This window comes from Uloborus diversus, chromosome 1, assembly GCF_026930045.1.
Source record: "Uloborus diversus isolate 005 chromosome 1, Udiv.v.3.1, whole genome shotgun sequence".
NCBI classification, from domain to species: domain Eukaryota; kingdom Metazoa; phylum Arthropoda; class Arachnida; order Araneae; family Uloboridae; genus Uloborus; species Uloborus diversus.
In genome coordinates this window covers 92,828,904-92,856,088 of record NC_072731.1, presented here as the reverse complement: position 1 = coordinate 92,856,088, position 27,185 = coordinate 92,828,904, and the positions used below count along the sequence as shown (strand labels likewise).

The window sequence follows — 27,185 nt, the reverse complement described above, 5'->3', positions numbered from 1 at the left end:
CGAGAACCAACAAAGCTGCCAGTTATGGTTTACATCCACGGCGAGTCTTATGATTGGAATTCTGGCAATCCATATGACGGTAGTGTCCTATCCAGCTTTGGTGGCGTCGTGGTAGTAACAATCAACTATCGATTAGGTGTATTGGGTGAGTTAGTTCATACGTTTCTGAACTCTTAAACAAGGTGCGGTAAAAAAAAAAAAACGGAGAAGCAGTTTTATACAAGCCATTTGCAGTTCCACAGAAGCGCAAACGCATATTGAAATTTTTACTGGCCGCAAGTCTTTTACCTTTAATCCATCCTATTTCCGCCAAAGAAATTGATTTAGAGAGTCCACCTTTTTTTTATGATTTAGGAAAGACCCCAGACTCAAGTAGAACATACATCATAATCCATGGGACTGAGGTCTAGCCAGTAGGATGCTCATTTTACAGATATTATATCAGGAAAATTCACTTTGCAGTTTTGGCTTGCACTCTTGCCGTTCTGGAAAATTAAGCTGGATGGGAGTTTCTAAAAAGAAACACTCAGTCTACATTTCCAAAGTGCTTATTGGCTCACTGAAGTATAACAGCTTCTAAAATGTCCGGGTGGTAACTTTTTGATTTAAGTTTTTTAACGCTTGTGCAAATTCCGATATACACCACGATCAACTTCGAATTTACAATCCCGAAATCCCTCGGGACTGAATTCGGCGCGGGATTGGACACCCTAATGCCACGGAGGCGAGAATTTACATGTTGTGGACCAAAAATGTACTAAAATAAAAAAATATTATTAAAAGAATGCTGGCAGGTTTAAATAGATATATTTTTTATAAACTTAAAAAGCATTGTTAGATAAATTTTTTCCTAAAGTTTTTTTTTTCCGTAAAAGGCGTGTGCAAGAAAATTTACGCTTTTTGAAGAATAACCAATAAGCCGTAATGTTAAATTGCTAAATTCTATGTACCTTTTAATCAAAACATTTAAATGATAGAAACTTACAATTTCCACAGTGTTTTCAAGCGATATCCAAGTTTACTGAAGTGAAACTTGAGAGCAATTCTGTTTAGTTCATAATTTATGAATTTTTAACCAATAGTCATTTTTTAAAATTAATTTAAGTTTTTGACCATAAAAACAATAGTTTAGGAAAAATTGTCATAAAGCAAAAATTTCACTTCAGCGTAATTATTATCATATACATAAAATGTGGTGAAAATTCCAAAGTAGTTTTCTAGATAAAGGAGCAACATTTTTAAAATTGATGTTTCTTGAAAATAGCGTTTGGAAGTAAAATGAGACGTACATTTTAATACATTCCTGCCCCATTGATGTTTAAATTGATTTACTTTTATCTACATAGAACCATGAATTTGTTGTTTCTTAAAAGCTCTTGATTTAAACATTTTGAATACATAAAAATTAATTTTTTCTTTGAGGTTGAACGGTACCAACTTCTCTTAAGCACTTAAAATGCTTCTTAAACAAAATCCTAAAACAACATTTTTAGCTTTTTTTTCTTTTTGTAGCGAAAACAAAACACTCGGTGACTACGCTTATATTGAGTTTCGAATTAAAGTTGACTTTAGAAATTTAATAAAAATATTTTTAGAGAGCGTTATATTTGTTCGATATTGTAAAAAAAAAAAAGGCACACACACATTTTCCATATCTTTTAACCACATTTTCAATTTTGGAATATTTATTTAATTATGTTATTTGTTTTTGAAAGTTTTGTTTCGCTCTTGTCTGTATTTTTTACGATACATTAAGTCTTATTTTATATCGCTATCCATTTGTTAAACATTCACGGAAATGTCTAGAAAAGAAACATAAAATTAAAGCATACATTGTGGTATGAAAAAAAGGAATCTTATCTGTAGCACAATTATTTTCCACTAACACATATTTCTTCATGTATATTTAGCATAAACATTTGTGAAATACGTAGTTGTTATCATTTTTTTTTAAATAATTCCTGAATTTTTCATTTTATTGGAACTTTTTATGTTAGTTAATGACTGGTTTTTATTTCTTTATTGTTAATATTTAGCGGATTATTAAAGATAAATATGGTTTGATTTTATCACTTGTCAAAAAAAAAAAAAATACTGGTTTAATGCTTTGTTTTGTTAAATAATTAAACATTAAAGTTTAAATTTCAGCAATATTGATGAAGAAGTATATAAGCTTTGCTTTGTTTGGTTTGGCGAAAGATTTTGAAAACATGCCATTGTGGTGATTTCCCCGCGCTTTTTGCGGTATCTTATAAAATAAAAAACTTAGCGTATGTATGTATGTATGTATGTATGTATCTACATATGTCCAAGTTACTTCTCCCGAACGACAGTGAACTGACCATCAAACCAAGTATCAATGGATTTGTAATCTCCCCGTCTTTATGTTTGGCTATTTAACATAATCTTCCGATAATAACTAGCGGAGATATCAATTTAAAACTATTAATAATGACACTTAGATTTCGAAATAAAATCCCTATTTCTTGAAGTCTTTCCTCCATTGAAATTATTGTTCAGTGCTTCATCTCACCCTTCCGTAGCAATGTTTGAATAAAATTTGTAGCGTAAAGAAAGTCATTGAGACGAAAGATCTGTTGCTATTTTTTCTTTTCGAATATGAACACATACAATTCTGGCTTTTGTTCGAAAGTCCTTTTCTGAAACCGGGACATTTAAAATAAGGGCGGGCGATGCAGCAGTAGAAGCACTAATATTCTACATTTAAAAACGTTATGTTATTTCTCCGTAAAAATGTTAGCGCTTTGTGAGGACATGTTTTACTATTTATCTCACCCGCATTCAGAATTTCATCTTTGCAGTTATGACTCCTTAGACAGTTTCACATCGTTTATTTCATTATTATTTTTTGTTTTTTGTAGAAGATAAAAATCAGAAAATTATCTATATTTTGGTAGGCCTAAAATATTTATTACTATCATTATACAGGATATTCCGTTTTCACCTGCAAGACCTCTATTCCTAGAGTATTCCATTATTCCTAGATGTATAATTCCAATTGCCCTTTAAGAAGAATGACAGGTTGTCGAAGTAAAAAAACAAAATATTTAAATTTTTCATTGCTATTTATGCCAAGATGCACAAAAACGCACTACAATACATCGAACAACTTAAAAAACCACACTCTACGAACTACACACCATAGAATTTTAAACCCTTGCTAACCGCTATATTTCCCCCCCAAAAGGTGTTATTGACGGCTAGAGTAAAGAGGTGTAAGTCACAAAACGCTGCGTTTCATATCTTGGTGAATATTGGTCGTACTACTGTCAACATTTTGTGTTGGAATCATTTTTAGTGGGGGTTATTTCCTTAAACATAAGTTAGGGGACCTAGGGACCTCATAAAAGGAAAATTTTGTGTTTTATGACTCATTTTTATTTTTGCTTCAAACTTTCAATATCTTAGCTCTGCATTTGATTTTGAACATTTTTGCAACTGGAAGCATGCATCTAAGACCAAAGGTTGCGAATGAAGGTCTTTCAGGTTAAACTGGGACAACATTTTATTTACTTGTTTTTTACGAATATATTAAAAAAGATTTTTGGTAATAAGAAATGCTTTGACAGAAAGTAACAACGATAAAGTAGACGCTTATGTTAAATTCCACAATTCCCGTATGGAATGCTTCAAAATCAGTTCTTTCGGAACTGAAATTAAACAATGATGAATTCGTATCTTAAAGTGCACTAATACGAATTTGTATCTAGATTAATATATAATATTGTGTTTCTTTAAATTAAAAAGGTTCTTCAAAAGAATTTCATTCTTGTTGTTAAAATTATACAAGGTGGAAGGGAGCAAAACGTGAATGAAGCAAAGAAGGTTCAATTCCTAAAATACTAACTTTATAAACTTAATTCTGTACCTCAGAGCCAGACTACACTAAGTCCAAAATTTGGTATTAACCCCTCCCCTCAAAAAAAAAAAAAAAAAAGTTATAACTTACCAGTGTTAAAAGAGCACGAGTCCAATCTTTTATATGCAACTAGCGACTATTTTTTTCCTCTTCTGCAAACTGGCAAATTTGTGACTAATCTCTATCTGACTCTGAGATGACAGATTGAAACCCTAATTTATTTTCATCCAAGTTTACAGTAAACAAATATAATCTCATGTGTGTTTCTAAACAAATAATTTTCAATAAACTTTTTTAAAAAATATTTTTCGAAGATAACCATTGAAAAATATTAATCCAAGTGGGATGTACGAGACCTTTTTTTTTTCAACCTCCGTTTGCACAGCATGAGGTTGAGGTGAATAGGATTGCCCTACCGTGCAGCTCCCATTCTACATCATCTGGTACTGTCAAAGCCAAGACGCAATTGCTTGTTCAGCTACAGTCACGGAAATATGACTTTCTCCAATGATTCTCACACCAAATGTGAATTGCGAAGCGTCATTTGTGTCTTGCAAACAGAGAGGAATAGGCGTGACTTATAACGAAAGTCACAGAATAGGACAGCGGGAATTCTCAGAAATATAATAGCGAATTCACTGATCGAATAACACTCCTGACGTCATCAACAATGAAACTTGCGCCAAGGTATGATAATTTGATAATTTGTTTTGGTAATGTTTGACATGCAGGGAAATACTTTATTTTGACAAGGCTGAACTGGATTCGGTCACTTAACAGTTTTTTCTGGTAAGTCTGTGTCATTTCAGGAGAATGAAGAAACAAAAAAGTGGTCAACAATGAACGCTATCTACTGGAGTTAAGGGTGAATCCCCTGGTGCTAGGGTTAAGAATTCAACCATCAAAATATCACCAAACAGGCAATTGCCTCGTTCAAATGTAGAAGCAATTTTCTCCCGTCATACCTTGACGAGCGATTTTCTAATTCATAAAAGAATGATCCAAATCAATGGCGACACCTTTATGACGGATCGTGTTGTTCCCGACGGGTGTCAAAAGCTCGGTGTCCTAAGTTTGAAGGCAGCTGAACTGATGGGCGACATGAAGGAAGTCAAAAACGCAAGTCTGTCGATCTTCTTCAATGGTTTGACCACGTAGTTCAGGAAAGTCGAATGTTCACTATATCAGTGAATTATCAATGCAAAACGTGGCCTTTGGTAGGGGAAAGCGAAGCTTACAAAATGACCAACAGCTTAGATCAAAACTGTCCGAACTAACTTTAAATCATTTGCAACAACATTTTTGGGGAGGGTATTTCAAAGCCGAAGATATGACAAATACCTGAGCCGCCAAGGTGATTATGTTGAGAAGTAACTTTTGATGTGCGATACATTAATTTAATGTTTTTAGCATTGAACCGGTTTTCCGTTACAATGCATCGTAGGTTGAAAAATAACAACCGTATTATCGTACTATCCTTTAGATGAATGTATATGCTTCTTTCAAATTTTTGAAGGGGAACAACGAATAAGAATTTTTTTTTTCATTCAACCAGCAGATTTTATCCAAAAGTCTACATTTAATTTTTTGTACGTTCGTAGGGGCGGGGGGTCAAAATAGGGGTGTTGGAGAAAATAAAAACATTCCTGGACGTAGAAACATGTCACATAAAACACTTGCGAATCTGTAATGTAGCTATGTATCGCTGTTTAAATTACTGAGCTGAGACGAGATGAAAGTAGGTGGATTATGTGAAAGACACTATGTCAATCAGCTAAAAAAAAAGGGCTCAACTTTGTTGCTCAAAGTTATTCTGCAACAAAGGGTTAAGGCAACTACCTCTGCTAAATATAAAAAAAATTGAAGTAAATCGCTAGTTACTATGAGGTGAGGTGAAAAATATTACATTAGTTTACTTAATATAGTCAGAATGTATTTCTTGGATATGAAAAACAATTATCTACAACCACTGATGTTCAATCGGAAAACGTTGAACAAAACCTCTGGCATCTTAAAAATTGCCAAACTTGTATGTGTAAAATTAATAAAGATAAAACTTGAGATAAAGATAACTCAATAACGACCATCTACGCATATTTGCTACTGGTGCAAGGCAAAAAAATATAGTATTTTCATGCTTGAGTAATGTGCTGAAACATTTGCTGTTCTGTAACCTTGTACAATATAATAATAGGGTCTTATTCTTTTAAAAAATTGGAACACAACTTACCACATTTTCATTAAAAATTAATTCGAGATTAACTATTTATAGGAAAGAGAAACCTTTTGATATTTTGTAGCAAATTAATGGATGTTTTTTTTTTTATATCTATACATTACTTCTTAGTACATAGTCTTACATTCTGGAAATAAATTAGTATAGTTACATGTTATTAATAAATCGTATTTGTATTTAAAGAATGGTTTTACCTTTTGGGTTGAAAATAATTTCTCCAAACTAGGAATTCCTTTTAATGTAGAAAAATGTTTACACAGCCAAACGAATTGGAAATTTAATTCCAAGAATAAAAAAGTCAAATTAGTAACTGAATGTGCACCGCACGTGTTGTCAAAATTTACCTTTGAATATTTAGTGTGAATTTTGTCTTTTAAAGTTAAATGTATTAATTCATTATTAAAAGAAATAATTTTATATGAAGCATTTCCTTTTATTCATTTATCACAGAGGGCATAAACTGCTCCAGGTTCTCTTTTCTCAATATCCTGTTTAAGATATTATAATGCATTTTTAAGCAATCACTTTTGTGTAGAGGGCTTCATTTAGGCCTGTAAACTAAATTCTCTGTTATTCAATTTCTTATATTTCATGCACACCCGACTTACTCTTTGATTAGACGAAAATACTAAACATAAACGGCTTACATTGTCTAATTTAGCTTTCTAAACCTTAACTTTAGGGTTTCTACCTGCATTTGACGGTACTGCACGAGGTAACTATGGATTAATGGATCAGGTAGCAGCCTTGCATTGGATTCAAGAGAACATAGCTGAATTTGGTGGCGACGCAAACAATGTTACTTTATTTGGGCAAGGACATGGAGCAGCTTGTGTGAATTTTCTAATGATTTCACCAATGGCAAGAGGTAAGTGCAAATCGAAACATCCATATGAATTAAAACATGTCTAACAAGTTAAATGTCTGCATTCGCATTGCATAAACCGAAGTGTATCCCCACTGATTGCCCTCTTGCGATATTATATCCCTCTTAGAAAAAAAATTATGTTGCATGTTAAAATTAAATATTTGATTTAATATCGTTATAGTTAGAAGATGATGATAAAGGTGACAAATGCAGAATTTTCCAATGATTCTAATGTTTGATAATAATAAAGAAACATTAGGAGATGTCTCAAAATTTAACAAAACTTAGAATTTCTTGTCTATGTGCAATAACGTTCATCAAACTCATGGCAATTAATTATTCTACAATAAATTCTAGTATGACACCGGAAATAATTTGTTCAAGAAAATCAAGATTCGTTTTCAAGTTTTATGTGTAATATTTATTGTGTGTATGCATTTACATTACAAATTAAGTGGGCACATTTTTTGCATCTCCGTTAGATACGGTATGTTTTTTTTTTTTTTTTTTTTGAGAGAGAGAGAGTTGAATTTAGGTAATTAAGAGTTTTGCTTTGTAAAATGCGGATAATTTTAGCCTTTGTATAACCTGCTTACGTGTAATCCTGTTTTCATTGCATTGCACTGTTAAAACTGCGGGTTGCATATGGCACTTATAAAAGTGAAACGGTGTAGCACCAACGGGACACTCTTATGCTACTTGGCTTTCCAAGGCACCCTTAATGATACTAGAGCCAGCCAAATGACACTCGTAGGGGTTCCCTGGGTACCGTGTGGATCCAAATGTCACCTTTAAGGGCCGCATAAGGGAACCATAAGGAGTCGATTGGCACCCTTACTAAAGTGCCGCTGGTGCTACAACATTTCAACCTAAAAAGTGCCTCATACAACCTCCAGTTTCAAAAGCGTAGTAATAGAAATTCGGAATTGAAGTATGATATTATAATAGTATCTAAACTTTTTAATAGCACTACTTTTTGAAGGAAATTTTATCTTCCGTTGAAACGCCACTTTAAAAAGACAAAAAAAAAAAAATCAATTCATTACATTAGCATATCACTAGAACCTTAACGTTTCATTGAACAAAGTTTAACTTCCAAGACATTTATTGATGTTCATTTCCAGGTTTGTTTCAACGAGGTATAATGCAAAGTGGATCAGCGCTTAGTCCTTGGGCGCTAGCTCGTGACGCTGCAACCCATACACGATACTTAGCATCCGTTCTCGACTGTCCTACGAGAGACAACACAGCTTTGGTCGACTGCATTCGGCAACGCTCAATCGCGGACATCATGAGGGTTCAGTTGGACATCCCCGACTATCTGACAGCATTCGGACCGACAATAGACGGCATAGTTATACCAAACGAGCCCGCAATCCTTATGAAAAACTACAAGGACCTATTCGGTCAATATGATCTTCTGTTTGGTGTGACTAAAGTCGAATCCTACTTCCGGTTTTCGGCCCACGAAGAGAAATTCGGGATTGATTCCGTTCGCAGAGATCGAATATTTCGAACGTTGGTGAGAAATGTTTTTACATTCCATTTGCAGGAAATTTATTTAACAATTTTAAACGAGTACACTGACTGGCTGCATCCTGAACAGCATCCGTTGAATATTTTTGAGACTACTGTGGAAGCTCTTAGTGATGTACTGACTGTTGCTCCGATGCTTAAAGCTGGGAATTATCACTCGGTGTCACATGCTTCTAAGACTTTTTTCTATGTATTTGATCACCAGACTGAAGAAAGTGATTATTCACCTAGAATGGGGTGTGTTAGTGGAGAAGAAATGAATTATGTTTTTGGAGCACCTCTTGTGTCCAGTCTGTCGCATTTTAGCACAAACTACACCAGGTCAGAGTATTCCTTATCACGATCTGTGATGACGTACTGGACCAATTTTGCAAAAAATGGGTAAGTGCAGTTTTATTGTTGATCACTTGATAAATGTAATGATAATATCTAAGTGCTTGTGTATGTGTATATTTTACACTTTGGAAATTTTCTAGGAAGGTATTATTTTGTGCTTCAAACTTTTCAGTTTCTCATATAGAGGGCAGTTTGAAATTTTTTAGAAAGGCAGAATTTTTTTTTTTAAATCTACAAAAAGAAGGTTAATTTTGACAAATTGCATGATTTCAATTTTGTTTTCTTAATTTTTCTTAATTTTGGTTTATGGATCAATTGATTAATTAATACTTCATTAAATTTATTATCTAAAATAAAAATAAATGTAAAAAATCTACAATATTAAAACAATTTTTAATCACTCATCAATGCATATTTAAAATGAGATTCGATTAAACTAATGAAATAAAACATCCGTACTTTAAAAAATTAAGCATTTAAAATATTATAAATTAATTCACTTAATATCACTTTATTTTCAGTCTATCACCATCATTCAGTCTAACATCCACGCTTTTAAAACTTTTGTAGGGAATTGTAATGACATGGATGACAGTAATACTTATATGTATTTCACCTGAAAAGGCATATATATGGCTACCCTTTGTTAAAATTTGATATATTTGAGCAAAGGTTCACTTAATATAAGCGTAGAAAGAATGAAATTGTGCAATAATATTAAAAGTAACTCATTTTTAGTAAGAATAGTAACGACTGCTGTATTTTTTTTCTTGCTTACTTTGATATAAAATCGACTTAAACCAGGATCCTAAGAAATTTTCACGCATAAAATTCTATCAAAGTTTGAATGGTTGCTACTAAAACTAAAGGGGTTATTTAAGTTGCCAATTGCACCTAACTAGTCCAGTCAATAGGTAGAAAAAAACGGGCTTGCCTTACAAAAAATGGGGTCAAAGATTTTATTTTTTAAATTTGTGTATACTAGTGCCAATATGAAAAAACCAAGTTATCCAACACGAAAGACCTCGGGAGAAGTTTTGGGGGCCGAAACCCCCCAAAAATATTCGACTTTTTGTAATATTTTCAAAATATCTCAAAAATGGTTAAAATTACAAAAAAACTTCCAATGCAAATGTTAAAGGGGATTAAATTTCCTTCAACTTTTGTCATTATAACATTTTTGTTGCATGAAAAACAAGCGAGTTACAGCTTCTTGAAAGTCACACTTTTTCTGAACCCCCCCAGCGAAGTGCGTGAAAGCAAATCGGATAACGGAGGAAAAAAGGAGAAACGCCGGCAGTCTGACCTTGGAAATCATTTGTCTTTCACAGTTCAGGGTAAATGCCTCCGTTCCCTTTAACTTAAACAAAACACCCCCATTCCATCCCCCCTTTTTTTTCTCCAAATGAGATGAATCGACTCAATAGCTACTCATGTTGGTCACTTCAGGGTTTGAGCGAGAGTATGTTTTATCAATTTGTGTGTTCTGTATTATAATTTTTTTCCCTAGAAGTGATTACGCCTGACCACGGTGTTTTTTTTTTAATTACTATTATTATTATTTGCGAAATCAGTTTGCATGAATGCGAAATAAAGATTGTGAAGGAGAAGGAAATTGAAAATCTTCAAAGATGCAGCGCAAAACGGCAAAATGAAGAACATCAACGTTTTTTAAAGTTCTTAAAAGAAGTGACAATTCACACTGCCTGTCACAAATGCTATATCAATGAGCAATCAATCTCTTCCCTTGAAGTAATGGTTGAACCTAACATGTTAACTAAATTCCTCAAGAAAGATTACTGGCAAATTATAACAACAAGAATTGTCTTATTCAACTTCTTGAGACATGTTTCGAAAAGTGGCATTGAAGTCAGACAGACTCAAGATGATGCCGACTTACTTACTGCTCTTTCAAAGGCAAAAGAAATTGAAAAGGTTGTTATAGTGGGCGAGAGGATATAGATCTGTTGGTGCTGATGACAACTTTAGGACAGCCTTTCAGCATTTGGTTCTTTTTAAAACCTGGAAGAGGGAATGATTGTGATTTGTTTTTTTCTTCACTTTATCTCTTAAGTCTGACCCCAGCAATATTCTTTTCATCCATGCGTTTAGTGGGTGTGATACGATTTCTGCAATCTTTGGCCAAGGCAAAATTAAGTTGTACAAAATAGTCAAAAAAACTCCTGAAATTAAGGAAGCTATTGAAGTATTTATGGACCCAATCTGTCATCATGATGCCTTAGCTGCAGCTGGAGAAAACATTTTGCAAATATTATGCACAGGTGACGTAAAGTATTTGAACCTATCTTTGAATACTTTGCAATTTAATCTTTTTATGAAACTAGTATACAGGGCTAAGATAAATCTTGCAGGGCTACCTCCAACGTGCGGGGAGGGGGGGAGGATGCTTTACGTTATCACTCATATCGGTTCTACCACCAAATTCAAAGTTGGTTGGGCAACATAATTGAACCAGAAAAATGGGGTTGGGAACGCAGAAAGCAAGGTCTAATGCATGTTGACACGAAAAGAGATTCAGTTACTCAGAATCTTTTGAAGATCGTGCCTTGTACCTGCAAGAAAAATTGTACTGGAGCCTTTTCTTGTCACAAGGCAGGTTTAAAATGCTCCAGCACGTGCAAACACTGCAGTGGCACAAATTGTGAAAATGTTGCAGATATTTCATCTTTGGATGAGACTGCTGAAGAAGATTTGTTCCAGGAGCTTTTGGAATTACCGCAACAAGGAGATGAACAATTAAAGGATCACAGCTTCTTTCTACCCCCTACAGATTCTGAACCGGGAGAACCTGGACCTTCAAAACGGCTTTGAAGAAGATACACAGCGTATTCTGTTGCCCTTTCTCTATTTGCTTTAAGGTCGAATGAATCTCTCTGTAACTCAGATCTGTATTATTCTGTCTGTAATTAATCTGTATTAAACTTCTACAGTTTGATTTTCATTTTGAAAGGTAATTCTTTTGGGTTTTTCATGCCTCAAAAAGTCAGAGGTTCTGCAGAAGTATCAGTTTCTGCAGAATTTTTTCAAAGTGTGCATTACGTATTACTATTGTACCTTTATTTACGCATTATTATGTCTATTGTTTGCTTATTATCACCTTAATATTTATTCATTCACATTTATATTCGAATATTGCATTTCCGCTTGTAATAGATGGTACGAATTATGTGCTTTAAATGAATGAGAAGATTATGTAATTCAATTACAAACTGCAATATAAATCATATGTTATTGGAGTCTGCCTGAAGACTACCTCTGTCAGACTAGAAATATTAGTTCCTGAGCGGTGGGGGAGGGTTTATTATTATTATTGTATCTGAGCATAGGATGCATGACTGCGCTGATTGTTTGCTTATTAGCTGCCTAATATTCATTCCTTCACGTTAATATTTAAAAATCGCATCTCTGTTTGCAATAATTAGACTAGAATGTACGAATTATATCGCTCAAATGAATGTATATATTGTGTAATCCAGTTACAAACAGCAATATATCATCTATTATTGGAGTCTGATGAAGACTACCTCTGATCAGAAAGAGTTCCCAGATCAGAAAAGTTAGTTCGTGAGCAGTGGGGAAGGGTTTTTTTTTATTATTATTGCATCGTCGTATGTGCTTTAAATGAATGTGTATATATGTATTTCAGTTTCATAATACATCGTTTGTTTTTGGAGTCTAGTGGGAACTAATCTGTCAGCCAGAATTGCTACTCTGTGTCCAGCGGGGGGGGGGGGGGAGCAAAAACCTCAAACTACTCTAACTGTCAATAAACTCTCTGAAACTAAATTTTCTATTCAAGTTCAAATTATGACGCCTTGCTTTCGGTGTGAAAGCTTTTTTTTCTTTCGGAGTGGAGGAAAACTGCCTATTTTCAAAGAGCTGTAGCAAGCTTGTTATTTGTGCTACAAAAAAGTTGTAAATGCAAAATTGTAGGAAATTTTACGTTCTTTAAACTTTACATTTAAAACTTTTTTCTAAGTTGAACCATTTTGGAGATATTTTGGAAAAAACAAAAAAAGTCATAAATTTTTGTGGTTATTCGGCCCCCAAAAGTTCTCCCGAGGTCTTTCGTGTTGGATAACTTGGTTTTTCCATGTCGGCACCAATATGTACAAATTAAAAAAATAAAATCTTTGACCCCATTTTTTGCAAGGTAAAATGTATCTATTGACTGGACTATAACGGTCATGAGAGCCTATAAAAATTGTGTCGTTCATGTAAATGTGGTAGTTCTGCATATTTTTAAAATCCGTATTTGTGTGCTATATGGTATCACATTTAGTTATATCTTTCAGCATAAAACCAAAGCAGTGCTTTTAGAAAGGTACATATCTAATAACTATTAGCTGCTAAACATATGTATTTTTTTTCATAAGGAAAAAAATGCGAAGTTGTTTAACAGTGAAAGCCGGTTAATTGAATCAGTGGTTAAGTGAATCAACCGCTTGAATGAATCAAATCGTCAAAAACAGAACAAAATCTGGTTTTATTGCAATATCCACTTTATTGAATCAGCCGCTTTATTGAATCAAAACTGTTTAGAACAAACGTGATTCATGTCAGTGGCGGTCACTGTATTTGCAGTAAATCATTTGCAAGGAGATACAGTACTTTTAAATTGAACAGGTAGGCAGTGAAGCACAACTGCTGGGGACAAGATTTAGCTAAGCAAGAAACATATTTTTAAATGCAATCAATCAAAAAATTTAACTCAATCTCAAATTTGGATACAGAAAGCAAAGTAAAAAAATATTTTACAGACTTCTTTTACATTTTTTTAAATATCTAGGCAGATTATTATAAGAAAGTTTGATTACGGACAGTGGATGGTAATGACATTTTAGTACTTGTATTAAGCCTCTATGTAAATAAGTAATGTTGGGCACTGTTAAACAGTTGTTAATAACAGTTAGAAATGAAAACAGTCGGAAAAAACCGGAAAATTTCCGAAAAAAACGGAAAAAACCGTTTTTTCCGAAGAGTAAATTTCCACTTCGGAAAAATTAAAAAAAAATAGTTTTTTAAACTTTGTAGGATTTTAATTGAAATTTTCAGCAAAAAGTGATTAGAAAATTTTCCTACTTAAATTCTGATGCAATTCCCCCCGCCCCGTTTCGTGTTTAAATACTGTCTAACCTTAATAAATGATAATATAATTTGCATATAGATCAAAAAACGTTTAATAATATTTTTTGCAAAAAAACTTAAACCAATAACCTTAGTGACGAATTTATTTTCATTCTTCATAAAACAAACAAGCATAACATCAACCACAAAACTATGTTTCTGCTGACTGTGCGAATCAAATATACAGGGTGCGGCAAAAATATCCGGGCAAGCAATTTTTCATGAAACTCAATAATAATATGAGTAGACCTTTAGCAATCAATAAATTTAATTGATTTCAAACTAGCAGCCTTTTGCAGTAATACAGAGATGCAACTGCTTATTGAATTTTTTATTCAAGGGCCACAAGTCCTTTAATCAATCCTATTCCCTATAACGCAATTGATATAGAGAATACGTGTAGTTTAGGGTAGATCTTTGACATCTAAATAGGCCATACAGTGCAACAAATGAGATTGAGGTCTAACGAGTAGAGCGTCCACTCAAAAGATAATATCATGTCAAAAAAAAAAAAAAAAAAAAAAAAAAAAAATGCGCCTTGCACCAATCTTGTCTTTTTGCCCATATGAATCGGTGTGGAGTTCAAGGAAAATGTCCAGTTTACATTGATGAAGTGCTCTTAGGCCCACAGAAATACAATAACTTCTAAATTGTCCTTCTGGTTCACTTTTTGATTCATTTTACGGCCCTCATCCACAAAAAACTAGAGATATTTTTTCGCTTGTGCTGATTCCTTCACAGACCAAGCCTGACTTCGGATTTTGGCAGTATTTAACATTTTTTAAGGTGCTTGGCTACAGACCAATTCTTACTGTTCTCGGGGATATGAGCTGGTTGAATACCATCTCTTTCACCGTGGCCTTGTGGCCCGTCTCAAACGTTTTTGGCATCTTTGGAGTCATACAAATATCTGAACCTTTAGGAACTCATAAAACTTCTGTTTGAGCTGTTTTTCCCTTACTCGCACTTATCGGTTACAAATTCCCATCTTACGAACGACTGTTCTCGTGAAGACCCAAGGATTTCATTGAACTCACTTTTGGATGACCTCACGATTAACTCAAATGTTCATTGTTCGTTTTGTCAACTTTCCGGACATCGACCATCATTTCCAAGCCACTCGAAATGACATACCGTTTCAAATACTGTTTGCTGGTGCACAACAAGCAAACGAACTGTCGTTCTACTTGGTTAAACAACTTAAAATCGCAGGTATTTTATTTAAAATTGTAAGAAAACCGAAAAACAATACATAAACTAGGAAATATATTGTAAACTACTTTCTAATAAAATTAGAGATAAAAATGAATTAGGCACTTATTAAAATGAAATTACCTTTCTTCCATTCAATGATACAATTTTCGTCCGATTTTTTTTTTTTTTTTGCCGCATCCTGTATACTGTCTTGCTAAGCAAAAAAGTGGAATTTGAAGTTGGGCTCAAACTGAGATAGTGTTTTAAAGTTTGGCTCTTCCATATATTTGATTGAGATTTCTTTTTTTCTCTTTTTTTAAGTTCTTGATCAAATGACCCTAAAACATTTTATTTATTATGTAAAGTACGAAACTGAGAACAACTTTGTTCTAATAACTCAGTTTTGTTCAAAAATGCTGATATGACTACTTTTACTACTGTGCTTAGCACGGCCATATGAATAAAGTGAAACTGCAGTTTAAGTTTTGGTTCAGCTTAAGAAAAACCAATTTAGTTTTGATTTGGACTTAGACTGAGTTGTAAAAAATAAAAACTCAATAGCTTTTATTTTCAGACAGTAACATTGTATTATTTTTCTTTAAAAAAAATCATGTTTGAAAGTCGAAAATTTCAATTAATATTTCAAGTTTCAAAGGCAATCTAAAATATAAAATGTAATTTTTATGATTAGACACACATTACCCAATATTAATGTTTGAATTACGACTGGACTTATTTCTGGTGTTTGACCATAAAAGCTCTCAGTTATAAAACGAAAAGTTTTTTTTTTTTTTTTCTATTAATCTTACCTTTATGTGTATTTCTGTCAAGCAGAAAAAAGAAGATGTGTGGATAGCATATATTTTTTAATGCCTAACCCTTTATATATTCCAAGAAACACAGAGCTATTAAGAAACCCTAATTATATTCATAAAGAAATCAAAATTTCCATTTTTACCAAATTTTGCCGAAAGAACCGGATTTTTTCCCACCACTTTAAAATTTCCAGAAATTTTGCATCTCTAATAACAATGCAATAAATAGTGATAAAACAAGAAGTTCCGTCCATAACTAAACGAGCTTACTTTCCCGTACACAGTTATCGACTTTCTAGTATCATTATTCTCTAAATTAACTAAGACTGCAAATTATGTCATATATACCTTTTTAACATTTTAAGCTGATTTTTAGAAACAAAATATGCCTTGCTCATCTGATGAAATACTTGAGCAAAAATAAATAAATGCACAAATAAAGTAGCAGCATATTTTAAACAAAGCATGTAATTTATTTATTTTTTTTCGATTAAAAAAAAAGAAAAAGGACAAAATGATTAGCCGGTTTCCAAAAGAAGGAATAAAGGATTTAAAAATAAGCTCATTAAAAAAAAAGAAAAAAACATATTTTTTAAAAAACTTCAGCCTGCACCTTTTATACTAGCTATGTATTTTGATTGCTCATTATATTAATAATAGTAAAAACAACAAAAAATAATTATAAACATAAGATTTGATAGCAAAAGAAGTTATTTTTCCGATAGTGTGTTTTTAGTACTACGCTAAATGTATCTATTTTTTATGCCTGCTTTTAAAAACAGTTTAACAAACGAAAGCTTACTTCACGAAAACATTAAAAATAGCTAAATTACCAATCATTAAATTTCAACATAACATTTCTTCTGCAATATAAAAATATTCCAGTTGCAATTAAGTCTTATCTATTTTTTACTTTATTTTACTAACTGGAAATAATAGACGCATAAGAACGTATTTATTTCCAATGTAATACATACGCATATTTTGTCATGTATTTAAATTTAAAATTATTATGCACAATTCACACATTAACTTTTTTTTAAATTCGGATTTTATATTAAGTAGTCATATTGAGTTTTTATGAAAACAGTTGTTATTTAATCACTTATATATCCAGGAAACACTTTCAGAAGTTCTTTAATCTTTGCAGACTGAAAGCAAAGCCAGTTTTCAGAAAATAAAAGTTCATACATCTTTTTCAAGAATGCACGAAAAGCGAATAATGACGCGGTTTTTTGCTCTAATTTAGACATCCCTAAAAGTTTGAAAAACAACCTTTTTTTTCTAAGTTTCCACCTGCAATTTTTTTATTTTTTTCAAGAACAAAATGCAGAAAACATCCTTGTTTTTTTCCGCTTCAGCAAGTCTCATAACAGTTATTTTTTCTGGTAATATTTTCAGTCGACGTTATCATTTCCCCCAAGACTCACAATTCAGTTCACATCATTATGAGAAAATCTTGTACAATTTTGTTACATTTGTACTCAGCTTTCTTCATAAAAAAACATTTAAAAAAAAACCGGATGACTAACGAGAGAGAGAGGGGGGGGAGAGGGGGAGGGAGGGAGGGAGAGAGAGAGAGAGTTGTGCTCGAAAGTAAACTTCTTCCTACAAATGATTTAGTTTTATTAGACTTGGTCCGGGAATTGAGCTGTAAGTTGCCATTCTAACCCAGAACTAATCTGATCGCATATTGTACCCAGATGCAACAGCTTCACGATTATTTGCAATTATCAGTATAGCCATAACTAACTGTAGAAATAAGTGCTCTCATTAAAGCTGAGATTATTTTTCCACTGACAGTCCAGTTAAATTAGCATGCCTTGAAGGCCTGCATGCCTAGTACTGCTCATTTCATGCAATGGAAGGTTATAAATTCATGTAACAAGTACCGCCCTTTAGTCGGGACTAGGACTTGGGGTGGTAGGTAGAACAACAGTAAGTTGAGTGGATAAGTAAAACGACAAGCATCCATCAAGCAGCGTTTACATATAACCCAGAAATAATTTTTTTTTTACAGTAAAAGTATTGCGAACTTAATGTAAACCGATTTCAAACCACGTTTCTTTAAAAGAAAAAAAAATGTGTCAAAAAAGCAAGTCTTTTTAGGTAAACTAAACAGTCCATTTTTTGTTGGCCCTAATCAAAATATGTCAAGTATGAAATCTGCCTTGTAAAAAGACGAGTTCCCCAAAAATATTTTGCAACTACAGCGCAGCTTGCATGGCGCCGAAGTTCTGAACGAAACAGAGAAGTACATTTTTTGTTTAATCCAGAAGTCTTAAAGCACAAATCTTGATTGGATATTTCAGCCCACCAAAATCACATGCACATGGCTAGGGAAAGATGACATCGAGTCTTCCTAATCTGTTTCAGAGCAACAGAAGAGAAACTCTGGCCCAGCCATATCATACTTTAACTAGTGCGTTATGTGTGGATTATTTAACCACGTATTCTGATACGATCTAATCAATCCAGTGACTGTATACAGTATTTTACCATGTCTTAGTATAGTGTAGCTCTAATAAACTGGACTATGAACTTGACCTCGTTTTTCTCTTTTTGAGGTAATAGGGATGAACAATTGGGCTGCATTAACTTGAATTACTTTCAAGTTGAAATATAAAAGTATTTAATTTCAAATCCGAGCCAATAACGGATTTTTTTTTTCACTGATTTGCGTTAAAAGAAGTAATCATTGTTAAGGTCATACTCAAATGGCCAAAGATATTCTATTTGCTTCTCCTGAAATAAAAGCGATTCTAAGAAAGCAAAAATGAGAAATAAACACGCAAAGAAAAAGAAAACTTCCCTGTAAGATTGTCTTTCCAAGAAATAACTGATCTCCTGGTTGAAAAATTTAAGATCAGCTAAAAGTCAGCAAGTAAAATTTTCTACTAGGGCAAATTCTGATGGTGCGTTTTCCCTATTTTGATTCACGAGATGAGAGAAGAAAGTAGGTTTTATGTAAATGTTTTTTTATTGTGAGTATGATATTGGTGCTGAAATAACATGGTGAAACCATGTAAATGAGCTTCGTTACTGAGTAGGTTTCGATAGTTTATATAAAAAAAAGACATGTTTTGTTTCGAAATGCAGTAGCCTGTTTTACTTCTTTCCAAAAATAAGGCTTTTGAAATAAATCAAAATAACTCCTTATGTATGTTTGGTTCTATTTACTCGGAAGCAGCTTTCTTGCATTTACCTTTAATCTAAAAAGTGAGGCAATAGCTCATTGAAAAATTGATAAAAACTAATCTTTAGTTTATGAGACATGGTTAAGTATCCTGTTTTGTTAAACTTTCTTTAAACAATATTAGTAATATCTGTATCAACGGGAATACGAGTAGAACATATAGTGGTTCAGCTAATCCTACTCAAGCATAAGTATATTGTTGTTTTATTCAACTAAATAATGGTATTAATATAACTTTTTTGCATTCAACATTCCGCAGGGGGTAGTAGAAAGCATAGTTTTATTTAAAAGAGTGGAGCAGGGCCATGCCATGGAAAACGGGCAGTTTGTTTCGCACTTACCAGCGGATATGATGCTTTGAAATAATTCTTTAAAGTGTCTTATTCAAAATTTTGTTACTAAAAAAATAATACGCACGTGTGATTTCTAAAGCAAAAAGTATTTTTCATTACCCTTTTAAGTTATCAACGGAAACGGAATATTTGAGGCGTCAATATAAAGACAATCTAATGGTTTTTTCGCGGACTCGCATTGTAATGCATTTTTGATTGTAAATAAAAATTTTGGATAGTTAGCGAAAGTCTTGAACCATATGACATTTTGTCACGTTTCTAGTCTAGGCAACGTGAACCATGATGAATATCCGTGACAGAAACTGATTCTGTTTTAAACTTTATTATTGCTTTTCAAAATGCATAGTTATATTTTTTGTTCTAAAATAAAATAAGTTATCAACCAAAAAGATTTTGAGCACAATGTTACTGCACCAAGCCAAGGACCAAGCAACAAGCATATATATTTGTTTTATTCGTATTTGGGAACTTTGATAAAATAATTAATTAATGTCTTTTCCTTATTTTTCACATCGGAACCTTGTCGTTGCATATTAAATAAAGGTGTTTTTGTTCATGATGAAAAATTCTTCTTTCTTTCCTTTTTTTTAATATGTGCATTTACTCTTGATTCAAAAGCTCGCAAAAATGTATCACGCTTTAAATTTCAGAGATCCAAACGTTATTTTCAATGACGAAGACGTGGAAAGCGAAGATAGGGATTCAGCAAGATACAACATAGTTAGTTGGCCGCAGTATGACAGGTTGCATCAAAGATATATTTTTATTAGTAAGTATGGGTCGTATTACAGATATTAGGGGAGAGTGTTGTACTGGGGCGTTTCTAACTTGGGACGCTGCTAGTTTCTCAGAATCTAATTTTAGCAGCCATGCCTTTGTAATCTGTAATAGTAACCTTCACCACTAAAAAGTGCTATAGTAAAAATCGGCATCAAATGAGTAAAATTGACGATTTTGTGAGAGAAAGAAAATTTCCTGACTCCAAAGTAAATATTTTCTTCATTTTTAATTGATTTTCTGTCTTTGTTTTTGTAAATTTGATCAACTGAATTTTATTTTGTTGTAAAAAAGAAGTACTTTAAATATTTTTCTTACGCGAAACTAATGATAGTGCATCTAGATTTACCATCGGTTTGATTTTTCTTAAACCACGTGGTGATTGTACCGTGAGACAGCCAAACATTTTGTACTTTAGGACACGTTCCAAGGTACAACATATGCATAGTTCTTTAATATTAAGATATGTTTAGGAACATGGAACAAAGTTATAATCTTATGAGGTCATTTAAACACATTTAATGTTAGATAACAAAATTATTCCTAATTCATAATTAATAACTCATGATTTAATTCACTACGAGAATTTTTTTTTTTTTTTTGTTTTTTGATGCAAAATTGGTTTATGGCTGTTTCCTGAATCGTGAAGGATTTCCGATAGTACAACAGGATGTGTCCCAAGGTACAATAGGATGTTGTACCTTGGGACAGCTTGGAACTTTTACTCTAAATGATTGGCAATATTTTATTTTTAAGCTGCCTGATTAAAAATATAAATAAATAAATAAATAAATAAATATATATATATATATATATATATATATATATATATATATATATATATATATATATATATATAGCATAGAAGTGTGCTGGGGTATTTTAATGTGAATTTAGATTTTAAATTTGATTCAAGTAATTGACGTTAAAAATTAATATATGAAAAGTGTCCCAAGGTACAACACTCTTCCCTATCCGTGACACACAAAATGTTGCCTTATTTTTCACTTGGTAAGAACAATGTTAAATTCTAAATTTCTTTAAGCGTTATTCATTGATCGAACAGTTACGGGGAGAAAAATTAAACTGTTTCGTATTTTAGGTGCATTTACGCTAGAGACTTGTAAAATTTCAAAGAAAAGGAATCCAAGATTCCGGAATTGAAATATTGCTAAGGGGTTTCATAATAAAACTTTAAAATTTTTAACTTTAAAATTTTTAACAACAACACTTTTTTTATTACATAATTGTTATCAGAATCAAAGTTTAACTCAGCATGTAAAATAGTATTTAATTTGATCCAGCCGCTACTTTATAAATTTTTTGAGAAATATTTTCTGTGGTATGTGTAATACTCGTATAAGAGAGAGAATTTCGTTTCCTACTCTATGACTCTACTCTGAAGAGAAGACGAAATGAAAGTCTACCATGATTAAAGAAATATTTAGCATTGAGTACTATCATTTGCTTTTACCCAAATGAAATGAAATGAAAAAAAAAAAAACAACCGAAGAAAGTCTTCTAATTTGGTCGAATTAAGTGTGCTATGAATACCTACTGAGAGATCATATGATGTTAAAGAGTTAGAAAAGATCATGTATTTTTAGACATCAGATAGATGTCTCTTTCATTTTGCATTGAATCAAAACTTTGGCAAAAACTTCCTTGTGTGATTAAACTGTTTTGTTTTTGTTTTAGCAAATTACAACTGATACATAACTTTAATACAAAATTTTTAGTTAAAAGGCACTTTCATACTGCATTTTACTCACTGACATAATTTCAAGTAGATAGTAAGGAAATTGAAAAAACCAAAACCAAAAATAAATAAAAAAAAGAATTTATGTTCCTAATTAATATAGGAACATAAGAGATTATATAGTGTGCTTTAAAAGTCATGGTGCACATTTGACTGGTTTCAGGAAAGCAACAAAGTAAGAAAGCAAAGTGAAATCTTCATAAAATAAAAGTAAAACTCTCCAAGCTGCATACATATTCAGTGCAGTTTGATATAGCCATTATTTATTGCTTTACTCACGTTTAAACGATATTAGAGTTATTCTCACACAAACTAAGTGACGTCTATCGTAACAGAGTGAATAACGTCTATAATTATCTGTTTTAAATGATTAGTTTCGTCGATACGTTCACTGAACACATGTTGCTTCAAATAATCCAGCAAGTAAAAATCAAAGGGAGTCAGATCGGGGGATCGCGATGGCTATGGCTTCACGGAACCTTTGCCGATCCAAAACTGGGAGAGTGTTGTATCCAGAAACTACGGAACAATGATGGCATAGTGTTGAGGAGCACCGTCATGTTAAACGATGACAGTAGAATTTGCATATACACTTAGTAATAAACTTCTATAAATAAACAAATTTGTTAAATAATCCTCAAAAGTAAAAATATAAATAAATAAAATAAAAAAGAAAACAAGAAAAAAAACACAGTTTTGTTAGACAACAACAAAAGATGCAATGAAATGTGCATAATGTTTATATCAGAGTGATTTCACGTCAACTGACCTGATTTTTCAAACTGACCCCGCTCGATCATCCCAGATTGGGATGAAAGTTTAGAATGTTAAAGAAGTCTTTGAAACTAACCTGATGCTAGTTTTCAGCTTCCGAGATCCGAATCCTGAGGATCTAGGATCTCCTAACTTTAGTGCTCCAAAATGGCGGATCAGCTTTGTGAGAAGAATCGCCATGTTGTGGTCAAGGTTACAGAAAATTTTATTAACACTGGAACCATGAAATTTTGGGACATTTGGCTGTTGATTCGTTCTAGTATTTATGTGGGTTTGAGCTCATAAGAATTCGAGTAGCACGCATATAAACTCGTGAAAAAACGCTCTTTTGTACTGAAATCATCTCTTTTGAGACCGTTTAACTAAGTAAGATTATTAGATCTCATGGTTTTCTGACATGAGTCTAAAACTACACCACGTAGAGCGTAATTACAGCTCTTGCTCAAAGTTATTGACCTAAAACTTTGATTCTTTTCGTTTAAAATTATCAACTTTGAGACCGCGTAATTAAAAAAGTTTATTAGTTGCCATGGGTTTCTAACCTAGATTTTAAACTACACCACTCGGACTCTAACTACAGCTGCGTCCCAAAGTTGTTGACCCGTAACGCACAAAATTATTGACCTCTAAAGTTGGCCTTTTTTTATAATCATCGACTTTGAGACCGTTTAACTACTAAAGTCAAGAGAAACGAAAGCTATTTTATATTTTTCTTAGTACTATGTTGTAGTGAGTAGTTAATCACGTACTGATTTCCGTGGGATACTCTTTGCTTTAGCAGTAATCTGGGCCTAAACAAGGCAAAAAGTAAAAAAAAAGTAGCAGCTTCAATTGACCTTTGCACTCAAAGCCGTGAGTGAGCCACCAAAATATTTATGCTGCCATGTACCTAGTATCAAGTAGTATCCACATTTAAAAGAATTGGCTAGGTTCACTCAATGCTTTTGAAGCGAAACAATAAAATATTTAGCTCTTTTTTCCACGACCTTTAACTTTAATCTCTACTCAAGGTTAAACAAATCTGTTTTTTAAAAAAAACAAACTTTACTTTTTCTTATCACAGTACCACTAACGCATCTTATTATTTTTTACGAAAATAGAAGACATCAACCATCAAAAGTGTCCTGCTTAAAAAAAATTACTCTTAAGAACAAAAAGTGCTAATTTCACTGCGTTAAATCTGTCAAATTATCTTTAATGAAATAGGCTACTTTACATATCTATGGTGGAAAATCACGGTTACGCAAAAGGGATAAAAAAATATAATGATTAATTAAACGAGGCAGGAAAACTCATTTTGACTTTGTGGCATGACGTATATCAAACAATTCCCTACGAAGAAGTGAGAAAAAATAATACAATTTTATATGCTGATTTCATAAGAATATGCTTGAGAATTTTAGATTAGTAAGTCATGAAACAGTCCGAAATTATGTGAAAAGGGTTACATCTGTTTTAGGAGCAGAGGTACGTAAGAAATCAATGCAATTGCAATGAATGAAAGCTGTTTTGTACATAATTGTAATAAACAACTATATATTTTAATTATATATTTGTAATCAATATATACATTATTGTAGTAAAAAAATTAGTTACTTATTTGCATTTATATGTTGATATAATTGTAAGGTAACCATATTAATACTTTAGCTATATATTTATCTTTAGTATAGACAATAATTTTTGCATTTGAATGAAAGCACCCATAACTTTGTGTCAATTCTAGGTTTAAAATCAAAAGGGAAAGATCATTACCACTCTCATCGTCTGTCTTTCTGGTTACATCTCATCCCATCCCTCAACAGACCAGGAGAAGGAAATCTAAGCTACGAACATCACATGTTGGACGACCACAACAACCTTCGCACTTACGATGGCAAAGTGCGGGACAGACCTGTTAATCTTTCTCGAATCCTACCAGAAGACATTTTCTTCCCACCTCCCATGCACATGCCATCTGAAGCTCATGTCCCCCAATCAACCACACAATCACCTGATGCCACCACCAGCCGCAGACAAGTAACTATCAAGCTCAATAATGTTGGTGTAACTCAAGTGGATAGTTATGAAAATGCGTCTGGTATTCTAGACGATAGTGGGAGTACCGTGCCATCCACTAACGAGAGGACTACTACAGCATCCACGAGTCCTTTTGACATGGGAGTTTATTCCACTGCGCTTAGTGTTACGATAGCTGTTGGGTGTTCTTTGCTCATTCTGAATGTGCTTATCTTCGCTGGTGTGTATTACCAGCGGGATAGGAACAGGATGGAACTAGCTCTGCAAAAAGCCAATTTCCAAGTAGTAAGTAACAATTTGATTTGTTTATATTTTAAATTCGTTGTTCATACTCAAAATTTTCTCCTTCAGTTATGCATGAAATCCAGCATTTTAAAAGTGTCTAAACTCTAACTCAGAACCAGACTGACGAAAGTCCAAAAAATGTGATTTTCCCTTTATTAGTTCATCGTATTTAGAAACCTTTTCAGCATTGCAAACCACTTTTTGTCTAGTTTTCGAGTATGTTGAGTATTCAACTACGCATTTACAAAAAATAAAATTTGTTTAAACTGAAATGACTGTAAGAATCTGATGGTGCGCTTTTTTGGAACTTGAACATGCTTTCAATAAATGAATTTAAGACAAAAATTCACATTTATCGAAATCAAAGTACCAAAATAGTTAAGTTTTGTAAAATTTTAGCTGATTAATTAGTTTTAAACTATATAAGTTTTAAAAAGTTATAAAATAAGTTATTGAAACAACAATAATTACTCCTAAACACTTTTCAGTAATTCTGTAGCCACGTAACGTTGAGGCAAAGTTTTCTACAGAGAGTTTCACAGGATGACTGTAAAAAATGAATAACTTAATGTGGTGCAATTATTTGGTTTTTGCAATGATTTCGTTCCCACTTTTATGTAAAAATCTTTAATTATTTATATTCAAAAGAAAATAAATTAATGTAAAATTGTTTTGTGTGTATCCAAGCGTTTCGACCAAAGTTAATGAAATGCTGATATTTCTAGTAGATTTCGTTGTAGAAAAATATGAAGTTTTCAATTTTGTTCCATTAATCTTCAGAAATTATTTTCTTCCTCTCAGCAACAGGTGATATTGTCTATACTGCAACCAAGAGCAATTATTTAGAAATGGAGAAAAATTTTCAATTGATACCTGCAAAATGTCCACTTGACTGGTCCTATCCAATTATGTGAACTGACTCTTGTTATCTGATTGTATAGGGAAGAGGTTCCCAAACTTTCATGACTATCGGAACCCTTTAAAAAATTATAATTTTCACACGGCAACCTTATCTTCCCTTCGCATAATTAAACACTTCATGGTAATCCTCACCAAACCCTGGAAAACAATATGGTGTAACCACATCCATTTTTTGGAAACCCTAGTATAAAACTTTTGTAAAATACCTCATTTCTTAGAAATACTTTTATTTCCCACAGCAGCAGCAACAACAACAAATGGGAAATAGACCTGACCAAGGAGGCAATGTCGATCCTTCAGCACAGTTGGGTAGTACAAGCAAGCATCCTGTTAGAGCTCCACCGCCATCTCCAGTTGGACAGTATCTTCAGGTTCAGGACTTTACGTATCCAACCATGAATCCGAGTCAGTATCTCAACTCGCTTCCACCGAAGCACCAGGGGATATCGATGATGGGGCCACCCTCAATCACAAACACGCCCAAACTGGATCCGCAAGGAACCCCAGAGGCTCAACCACTGCTGCCTCAAAATCAGAGTGAGGTGAGGATGATGAGTCATATGTGGCCACCACCAAATCAGGAGATCTCTGTGTGAGTACGTGGCTGAATTTTTTTAGCCTTCATGACGAATAAAAATACTAAATTCTCGACAAAGAATAATTGCTAAAAAATCGCATTAAGACGCTTTTAATTTAGTGGAATTCCGTCCATTTGTTATTGAGGTAATCCTAGTTTATTAACACTTTCTAAGTTATGCGTCTTATATAACTGATATTGAGTGAAAGTTTAACTTTACCATCAACATGTATCAGAACTTTGGCTTAGCTATTTTTCTTCTAACTCGTTATGCGTTATCTTACACTTTTATCTTTAAAAATATGTACATGATGAAATGCATATTTTTACTTCAAAAGGAATCTAAACTTTTTGCGTTGTTTCAAAAATGTTTCAAAATGAGTTAGGGTGAGTTTGTGTCATGGTATGCATAAGTAAAATGATATTTCAAGCAACATCCCCGTTCCTCCAAATTGATAATTCAACAGCACATCGAAGTACCACTAAGAATGGACAATGCTTACATATGAAG

At 32.9% G+C, this 27,185-nt stretch overlaps 1 protein-coding gene across 1 annotated transcript; it reads left to right on the top strand.

Annotated features, from left to right (window-relative positions):
• On the top strand, positions 1–26,693 carry LOC129222507 (neuroligin-3-like). Its single transcript, XM_054857379.1, has 6 exons — positions 1–145; positions 6,799–6,984; positions 8,109–8,901; positions 20,213–20,331; positions 24,599–25,173; positions 26,343–26,693. The coding sequence occupies exons 1-6, from the start codon at positions 25–27 to the stop codon at positions 26,691–26,693; spliced, it is 2,145 nt and encodes a 714-aa protein (XP_054713354.1). The 5' UTR covers positions 1–24.
• Positions 26,694–27,185: the final 492 nt, after the last annotated feature.